At 43.7% G+C, this 9,895-nt stretch overlaps 1 protein-coding gene across 1 annotated transcript in view; it reads right to left on the minus strand.

The window, feature by feature from the left end:
• The window catches only part of maneal (mannosidase endo-alpha like), a 75,346-nt gene extending 70,505 nt beyond the window's left edge, over positions 1-4,841 (minus strand). Inside the window, exon 1 of the mRNA XM_059654261.1 lies at positions 3,638-4,841. Coding sequence (XP_059510244.1) covers positions 3,638-4,127 — 490 coding nt within the window. The 5' untranslated portion in view covers positions 4,128-4,841. The remainder of the gene's footprint in view (positions 1-3,637) is intronic.
• Positions 4,842-9,895: the final 5,054 nt, after the last annotated feature.

Here is a 9,895-nt window from a genome sequence, read left to right on the forward strand (position 1 = left end):
GAGATAGTTTCAACTGAGGCATTTTAGAGGGCATTGGATGATTCTTTGGATCAAAAAATGTGCAAGGCTATGGGGAAAATGCAGAAAATTGGCACAATCGCTATGGCACAGTGATGCTCATTTAGCAAACTAGCGCAGATGGGCTGATCGGCTTCCTTTTCTGTGATTACAGTCACAGAATCGTAGAGTTGTATGGCATGGAAAAGACCTTTCAAGTCCAACTCACTCATGCCTACCGGATATCCTAAATAAATCCGGTTGCATTTGGCCCACATGCACCCCAAAGCCTTGCTATTCACATACCCATCCAGATGCCCTTTAAATGTACCGGCCTCCTCTGGCAGCTCATTCCAAACATGCACCACCCTCTTTGTGAAAAAGTTGCCCTTTAGGTCCCTTTTAACTAGAGCCATAAAGTCATACAGCATGGCAACAGATCCTTCGGTTTAACTAGTCCATGCCAAACATAATCCCAAACTAAATCAATCCCACCTGCCTCCTCCTGCTCCATAGCCCTGCAAACCTTTCTTATTCATATAACTATCCAAATGTCTTTTAAATGTTGCAATTGTACCCACATCCACCACTTCATCAGGAAGATCATTCCACATACGAACCACCCGCTGTGTAAAAATTGCCTCCTATGTCTTTTTTAAATCTGTCCTCTCTCACCTTAAAATGTGTCCCGTAGTCTTGAAATTCCCCATTTTAGGGAAAAGCCAACTACCATTAACTCTAACTATACCTCTCATTATTTTATAAACTCCTATCAGGTCATCTCTCAACCTCCTATGGTGCAGTGAAAAAGGTCCCAGCCTATCCAGCCTTTCCTTTTAACTCAAACCTTTTACACCCAGCAACATCCTAAATCTCTTCTGAACCCTCTCCAGCCTGATAATATCATTTCTATAGCTGACCGACCAGAACTGGACACAGTATTCCAGAAGAGGTCTCACCAATGTCCTGTACAACGCCAACATAGCATTCCAACTCATTCCCCTCTCACCTTAAGCCTATGCCCTCTAGTTTTGGACTCCCCTACCCTGGGGAAAAGACCCTGGCTATTCACCCTATCCATGATTTTATAAACCTCTATAAGGTCACCTCTCAGCCTCTGATGCTCCAGGGAAAATAGCTTGTATTGCTTTATAGTTTGCAGGAATCCCAGCACTGAATGAGAAAGTGAAATCTGCATTTTATTTGCAATTTTAAGCAATTTCACATTCACTAGCACTACTTACAACTTTCATCTTCTAGACACTTGGCTTTAACCATTTGCAGAAATGCAATCTCAATTTCACATTTCTTATTATTGAGTCAGACAATCGCAAATTCTTTTTTGAATTGATAGATCATGATATTTCCAACATCAATATTGTGTTTTTAAACACCTTACTTCTTCTATCACTGAAATACATGGAAGAAAAGCAAAATTCTGTCGATATCCACAGCTAGAGAGGTAATAGGTTCTAAGCAAATGAATGGGGGGAATGAGGGAATGGGAACAAAAGGGAAGTCATTGGACAGAAGACAGGAGGGATTAATTGACAGAACAGTTGTGTTACTGGACCAAAGGGAGGGGTAATTGGACAGGCAAAAAAACAATAAAGACACCTTAAGGAGATGTGAATGGCAGAATGTAGAATATATGCCATCTGAAAGCAAGAACAAGTTATCACTAAAATTGAAACCTTCAGAGAACAAGAAAGCAAAATGGGTGCAGGCTGAAGCTGTTGTAGTCAATGTTGACTAGAGGCAGACATAGTCAAAGGCCCAATTATGATACGTCTCCCTTTCTCCTGAACGGAGAAGTTTGTCTCTTAGTCCAGCTGTGGTTGACAGGATTCTCAAAATTGTCTCCCATTCCCCTCCCTCCCCCAACCACGATAAGATTGCCTGATACTGTTTTTTTTCCCTATCCCACACCCATCTTTCACGTGCCAAAAACATTGCATTTCAATCTTCTCTGACTAACGATAAAAAGTTATGTAGGATTTGGATTATATCAACAATCTAGAGTATAACACGCTCTTGGAAATACAAATAACTTTACCGGGAATGTTGGAAATCCGAAACAAAAAAGAAAGTGCTGGAGAAACACAGCAGGCAGAATCTGTGGAGAGAGGAAGAGTTAACATTTCAAGGCAGTTCTGAGGAAGGGTCACTCAACCTGAAATGTTAACTCTGATTTCTCTCCATAGATGCTGCCAGACCTGCTGAGTTTTTCCAGCAATTTCTTTTTCTTGTTTGTAGTTCACATTTTGAGTTTAGTACGGCTAATCTTAAGAATTATAGTTTTGAAGAAGAGTCGTATTGGATTCGTACTCTGTCCTCTTTCCATTCACTCCATTGATGCTGCAAGGCCAGGCTGGGTGCATCCTATAATTTCCTGGTTTTCATTTGAGGGGGCATAGCTTTAAATTGAGGGGTGAAAGATATAGGACAGATGTCAGAGGTAGTTTCTTTACTCAGAGAGCAGTAAGGGAATGGAACGCTTTGCCTGCAACGGTAGTAGATTCGCCAACTTTTAAGTACATTTAAGTCGTCATTGGATAAGCATATGGACGTACATGGAATAGTGTAGGTTCGTTGGGCTTCAGATGGGTATGGCAGGTCGGCACAACATCGCGAGCCGAAGGGCCTGTACTGTGCTGTAATGGTCTATGTTCTATGCTCATTGACTAGCATTGTCTTGGTCTTTTACTCCTCAGAAGTGGCAAAACTGATTCCTTTTTTCACAGAATCACACAACTGTAATGGTGCCGAAGGAGGCCATTTGGTCCATCATGTCTGCAGTGTCCTTCTGAATGAACATCACAACTTTGTGCCACTCTCCTGCTTTTTACACCATAACATTCGTCTTCTTTAGACAATCATCTTTTCCCTCTGGAATGCCTCAGCTGACGCTGCCCCCACCACACTTCCAGCCAGCACTTCCCAGACCCTACCTACGCATCGTGTCAAAGACCCTAAGAACCAAAAGAACTGTGGATGGTGGAAATTAGAAACAAAAACAGAAATTGCTGGAAAAGCCCTGTAGGTCTGGCAGCGTTTGTGGAAAGAAATCAAAATTAATGTTTCCGGTCCAGTGGCCCTCCCTCAGAATCCCGACCCCTTAGCTCCAGTGTCGCATCAAAACTCTTGATTACATTCTCCACGTGTCTGTGTGGGTTTCCCCTGGGTGCTCCAGTTTCCTCCAACAGTCCAAAGGTGTGCAGGTTGGGGTGGATTGGCCATGGGAAATTGCCCTGCAGTGTCTAAGGATGTGCAGACTAGGTGGGTCAGCCGCGGGAAACCCAGGGTTGTGCAGGGATAGGGCAGGGGGTTGGGTCTGGGTGAGATACTCTTCAGAGGGTCGGTGTGGACTAGGAGGGCTGACTGACCTGCTTCTGCACTGTAGGGATTCAACGTTTCTTTAGGGGAACCAGAGAGCACAAATAAAAATGTGGATGCGAGAGAGTTAAAACTCCCTCTTCTCGCCGTTACTATATGTAACCACATTCTGTTTATGCCAAACATTGAAATACACACAAGAAACCAGGAACATAATGACATATCCTCAAAAAATGCTGCACTTTTATTTTAAGAATTCAGTGCACAATACCATTGGATATGATTTCACTTTAAACCTGCTTACCCACGGCTGCAGATCGAAGTTGCTTCATGTGTTCCTCGATGACATGCGGGTCCCGGGAGCTGTAGGGTCCTAGCTCCGGGTAGAAGCTAGAGCCGATGTCCTCTGGAGGGTGGTGCCGGCCACTCGGGTAGCTGGCGGCCACCTTGGGGTCCCAGTGAGGCACCAGGAGGTGATCCCAATGCAGGAACCTGCCGTCGAAACGGGGGCTGCCGTACCAGCCGTAGTAGAAGATGTGCAGGTCCGCGTTGATCGCGGGGTAAGCGGGTAAGGGTCCGGGGACCACCGCCTTGGTTACGGTGGGCGGCAGCATTAGGATGGCTTTGAACGGCACTGACTGCCGGCTGTCCGCCAGGGGAAGCTGCTGTAGAACGGCGCCAGGCTCCCCCAAGCCCTCGGTCTGTTTCAGCATCTTCAGCCCCATCATTGTACCGAAAATGAAGAGTGTGAAGAGCGACAGAGCGACGCAGGTTTTCCGTCGAAATCTGGCCATGATTCTTCAGACACTTTCTGTTAATCCTCTGTTTTGTTTTTGTTAATGCCTCCGTTTAGAATGACAATATTAAGAATCCACGGGTTAAATACACAGAGCCACGCTCCAAATGCAGTCTCATCCCTCTGACCATGCACAATCATCCAAAGAGCTTTCTGACCAGAATTTTATATACATAAAAAAATCCAGGTCAGGGATCTTTGGGACAGTGACCGTCTCACATCCCTCCCCACCCTCTCCCTTCCAAAACAAAAATACAACAGTTTCCCTTCCTTGGCCCCTCTTATCCTGCTCCCTTACTCAGGATGCGAATGGACCTGTTCCGACAAAGGATGCTCTCTGATTGCAGTCTGTACCTTCAAAGGGAGGTCTCACGTAGATTAAATCTGCAAAGGAAGCTGTCAGTCACACACACACTCATCTTCCCCCAAGCCCCATCACAGGGCATGTCCACTCCACTCCATCCCTACTCCAGTCCTTGTCTTCGCTTTCCACAGAATGGTTCCCCCTCCAGGAACACAATAATGACAGGATTGAAACCGGGGCTGATGGGGGAGAGTGGGTGGAGGGGTCGTGGGGGGAGGAGTGACCTCTGAGTAGGTTCAAAACTGTGACACAGAATTTGCGCCTTTTTCCCTGGGGAGTGAGCGACAGAAGTTCATTGAAAGCAGCAGTGGTCGTGGAGCCTGGCTGTCTGATTGACAGTCTTTTCAAATGAGAGCACCTTCCCACATGGTGGAAACAGCTGGGGTGGGGGGGAACAGGTTTCAGCGAGAGCTGCTTCCCTGAAATCACATTTGACATCAAGCCCAGGCTGAAAGAAAACACATTACTGGGGATTAAAATTAAACCGCGGGGCTATCAAATTAGACAGGGTGCATGATAATTTTTCCTTTGATTGCCGGACGGACAAATGTTCAGGATATTAAAATAAAATTTTTAAAAAAACTGCTTGAATTTTTTTTCTTGGAACCATGCTTTTCCAGACCACTGTTGCTGACATTTTATTTTTTATTTCTCGCTGCCATAATCTTTTCGCACCCCCCCCCCCCAACTTTCGTGCCCATCTTGGCTCCAAATTCTCAATTTCTACCCTAAACTTCTCACTCCCTTCACCACCATTCCCTTCCTTTGTGATGCTCCTTAAAACACCTGCACGATCAAGCTATGAAATAATGCTGCCATTCTCATCTTTCCCTTGGATGCACCTTGTGTAGTTTTACTAATTTCTGCTTTAATTGTGTTAGCCTCACAGACTAACATCTCGATTCTGTCAACATTATTTTTTGTAACTTGGGCTGAACCAGGGTTAACCTGCTAAGATGATGGACCAAACATTGAAAACTGGGCAGCGCATTGGTTCAGTGGTTAGCACTGCTGCCTCACAGTACCAGGGTCCTGGGCTTGAGTGCAGCCCTGCGTGACTGCATGGAGTGTGCACATTCTCCCTGTATCTGTATTGGCTGCTGCTAGGTGCTTTGATTTCCTCCTTCAGTACAAAGGTGTGCAGGTTGGGTGGAATGATGATGCTAAATTGCCCTGTAGTGTTTAAGTATGTGTAGGCTAGGTGGATTAGCCATGTTTGAATGTGGGGATAGGATGGATGAATGGGTCTGGGTGGGATGCTCTTTGAAGGGTTTGTGCTGAGTCTATGAAATTATCTGAAGTTGGATCTTGACAACTTAAGGTGATGGGGCTGTGACTGTTTCCTTTGACAGCTTGTTCTGTTGAAGAACACTTGATACATTGGCTTGCTAGCAAATGACTTTGTATTTTGTGTGGATGGCTACATAATGCTTTGCCTTGACAGAGGGCATCATGTATCTGTTTGTGTCAGTGTGGCTGTTCCACTCCATATTTTATCGAACATAGTTCATTTTATTCCCCCTGTTATGATGTTGTGATTACCCATTCATTAAGAATGCTAATAAGGAACTTAAAAAAAATACCAGCTGACATTGATTCATTTTGAATGATGTGATTTTGAGGGTGGATTAGTCATAGGCGAAGTTGGAAGATTTTGCTGACTGCAGGTGCAAATGGAAGCTTGGTACTGAATTGTCTGCCCTCCCTTTACCCCCTTAGCTTGAATAGGAGTAATTTGGAAAGATATAAAAGGAAGTGTAGATTCTCCTTTGATAAGACCAAATGCATACTGGGTAACCACATTGTAGAACATCTCTGCTTTATCCATGTGAATGACCTAGACCTTCCAGTTGCTTGCTGTCAGCAAACCATCTCGGTCCCATGTTAAGCTAACATTTCCATCCTCAACCCTCAACCAGCCCAGTTCATCCCCTCCCCCCACTGCACCACACAACCAGCCCAGCTCTTCCCCCCCACCCACTGCATCCCAAAACCAGTCCAACCTGTCTCTGCCTCCCTAACCGGTTCTTCCTCTCACCCATCCCTTCCTCCCACCCCAAGCCGCACCCCCAGCTACCTACTAACCTCATCCCACCTCCTTGACCTGTCCGTCTTCCCTGGACTGACCTATCCCCTCCCTACCTCCCCACCTACACTCTCTCCACCTATCTTCTTTACTCTCCATCTTCGGTCCGCCTCCCCCTCTCTCCCTATTTATTCCAGTTCCCTCCCCCCATCCCCCTCTCTGATGAAGGGTCTAGGCTCGAAACGTCAGCTTTTGTGCTCCTGAGATGCTGCTTGGCCTGCTGTGTTCATCCAGCCTCACATTTTATTATCTTGGAATCTCCAGCATCTGCAGTTCCCATTATCTCTGATTTCCATCCTGGGCCTGCTTTAGCATGCAAGCATAACACGATACAACATAAGCTGGAGGAATAACACCTCATCTTCCCTCTCTTTTTAATATTTTCTAACTGAGTTGTTATTACACACCTCTGGAGCAGGTTGACTTGAACCCAGGTCTCCTGGCTCAGAGGTAGGGACTCTACCACTTTGCTACAAAAAGGGCTGTAGAATATTAGCTTGGCTGCTGAGTTAAGAATTAGCAGCAGTGCCATCAGACTGCCAGCTAGGACTCAACATTTACAACTTTAGAGCAAGACCTTTTTTTTCCTATTTTTCTTACAATGCTCGCCCCTCCTCATGGTCATGTCATGTTTATATCTTGTTGCTTTTGCTTTCAGAAGAGTGAACCCAATTTAATACAAATCAAAGACTGGTCCAAAGATAAATCCAGGAATGCAGGATATTTAATGCGAAGCTGTTGTTTGGAACAGGGGCACTTGTCTCCATGTGAGGTGGCCGAGAGAGCGTTAAAGATGTTATTAATGGAGCACCTAGAGCATCCTTCTGTTGTCACAGCTTTAATGCAGGGGGAAATCTCTGAAGGAACATTCAAAGTAATCTATTCTAATTGTGTATTCTTTTAAATGAACCAAGTGAGATTCAATGATAGACCTGAAACATATTTCAGGCATTAATGTAGTTCAGTATACCTTATGATCTTCATCAAGCAGATTTTAGAACTAGTTGGTTGTACTCTGGAGGCAGGGCTATGTGAAGGAGAAGATTTTAGCTCTTAATATTTTATGCTTTTCTGGCGATAATTCTAAGTTTTCAATTCTGAAATTTTACATTAAATTTTAAGATGAGATGCTGCCACGTATTCATACACAAGATTACTTTCAGTGCATGTAATTCAGTCTATCTATTGTGTATTGTTAGGGGAGAAAATGATGTATTACTCAATTTCCATATGTATAAATGTCACAAAATGAAATATCTTCTTCATGATGTATTTTTGTTCAGTTTTATTTCTTCATTTCTTTTACAGTGTGAAAAGCATATTCACTTAAAGAGTAACTCAGTTTTAAATGCTCCATTTTTTATGAGGCCTGAGTACCCAGTCTGAGAGATAAACCTTTTCAGTTAAGGAATGTAAGTTTGATGCATTTTTGTTATTAATGGAAGCCTTGCAGGATTTTGGTTGATCTCACCAGAGGCTTTTCCTTTTAATTACTCATTTTATTGTGAAAGTGGTCAATTTAAGCAAGTCAAGCTAGGAACAAGTTGAAAAATATACCTTAACAACAGCAAATAGATGACATATGCTGGTACTATTGTGCTCTGTGCTTGCAGAAATTCTCAGTGTCTTTAATTCTTCAGACAATGGTAGCATTACTTGATTTGGAAAGAGTATTAACATTTTAAACCTTGTTTATGAGATGTCTGTGGCTGGGCCAGCACTTTTGTTTATTCATTTGTGGGATGTGGCATCATTGGCTGGCCAACATTTATCACCAGCCCCCAATTCCCATAGGGAGGGTGGTGGTGAATTGTCTTCTCGAGCTGTTGCAGTTCTTGGGGTGTGTTGATAACGACAATACCATTGGGAAATGACTCCCTGGCTTGTTCCTGTGATAGTGAAGAAACAGCAACATAGTTCTACATTAGGATGGTGTGTGATTTGGGGTGGTGTCCCTCATGTAATTAGTTTGTTCCTGTTCAATGTTCAAAGCATCTCTTGGCCCAACCTATGGCATTCCATTAGTTTTTCTGAAATCCAGAGAGATGTTTGAAGTTTTATGTGTGAAACAAACTGTCATTTCATAATTTACAAAAAAGCTACATAATTAACCATGAGTTAGAAAGGATAGATGTAGAGGGGATAGGAGAGAATCCAAAATTTAGTGTTATAAATATTAGCTACCAATAAATCCAATAGGAAAAACCTCATTACTCAGAGAGGCTTGAAAGCAGAACTTGCAATGACAGTAAGTGGTAGAAGCCAATAGTTTTTAGGTAAGTATGGAAGGAAAAAAAAAATAGAAAAATATCCTGAGATAGCAAAGTGTAGAGCTGGAAGAACACAGCAGGCAAAGCAGCATCAGAGGAGCAGGACTGCTGACATTTCGGGCCTGGACCCGAAACGTCAGGCTTCCTGCTCCTCTGATGTTGCTCTGCCTGCTGTGTTCTTCCAACTCTACACCTTGCTATCTCAGATTCTCCAGCATCGGCAGTTCCCACTATCTCTAGAAAAATATCCTAATAGGCTCAGTTAAGGTGAATGGAATAGTTAGACACTTGAATAAAGTAAAGCCAACAGCAAAGAATGGCAGCATCAGCTGTTTCTATGCTGTTTACACTGTGTAAAACTACACCACAGAGGCTGCTTCATTATTATGAAGAACATTTGTTAAGTGCTGCACATTTGTTTTATTTGCATTGAGGTAAACCACCTCTGTCTAAGATTGTACCATTCTGTTCTCTCATGTCCATCCCTGACATTGCCATTAAACCTATTGACATGGATGGCTCTGTTGTTCTTTCACTCATTGGCTTCTTCCCGCAGAGGCTGAATGCCTACACCCAGAAATTTCCTCCGACCTCCCTGGCTCCAGGATCCCCAACCAACATTCAAGTAATTGTTTCCCAGACTGACCTCCTATCCTGTGGTGAATTTTTGCTCATGGCCTCCAACCTCATGGACCTCTGATTTTCTACTACCTTCTCAAGATCCACAAACAGACTACACTGTTAGGTCCATCAAGCCACCATTTCCTGCACAATACAATTGATTTCTTCCTGTCATTTTTCGACATTTTTGCAACAACATCATAACAACAATTTTGACAATGTTTCCTCTCTTCCTGCTTTCTGTAAGGACTGATTGCATTCAATCTGTTACTCCACCTTCTCACCCACACACCTCCAACCCTGAGCTCACCCCAATAATGCAAGTGCTGAAATGTTTAAAAAATAATGAGCAAACTCAATTGACCGCAATATTACCTTGTCCAAACAACTGACAAGGGCAGGAGGGCAGCACTGATTATTCAAAT

This window comes from Stegostoma tigrinum, chromosome 24, assembly GCF_030684315.1.
Source record: "Stegostoma tigrinum isolate sSteTig4 chromosome 24, sSteTig4.hap1, whole genome shotgun sequence".
NCBI classification, from domain to species: Eukaryota; Metazoa; Chordata; class Chondrichthyes; order Orectolobiformes; family Stegostomatidae; genus Stegostoma; species Stegostoma tigrinum.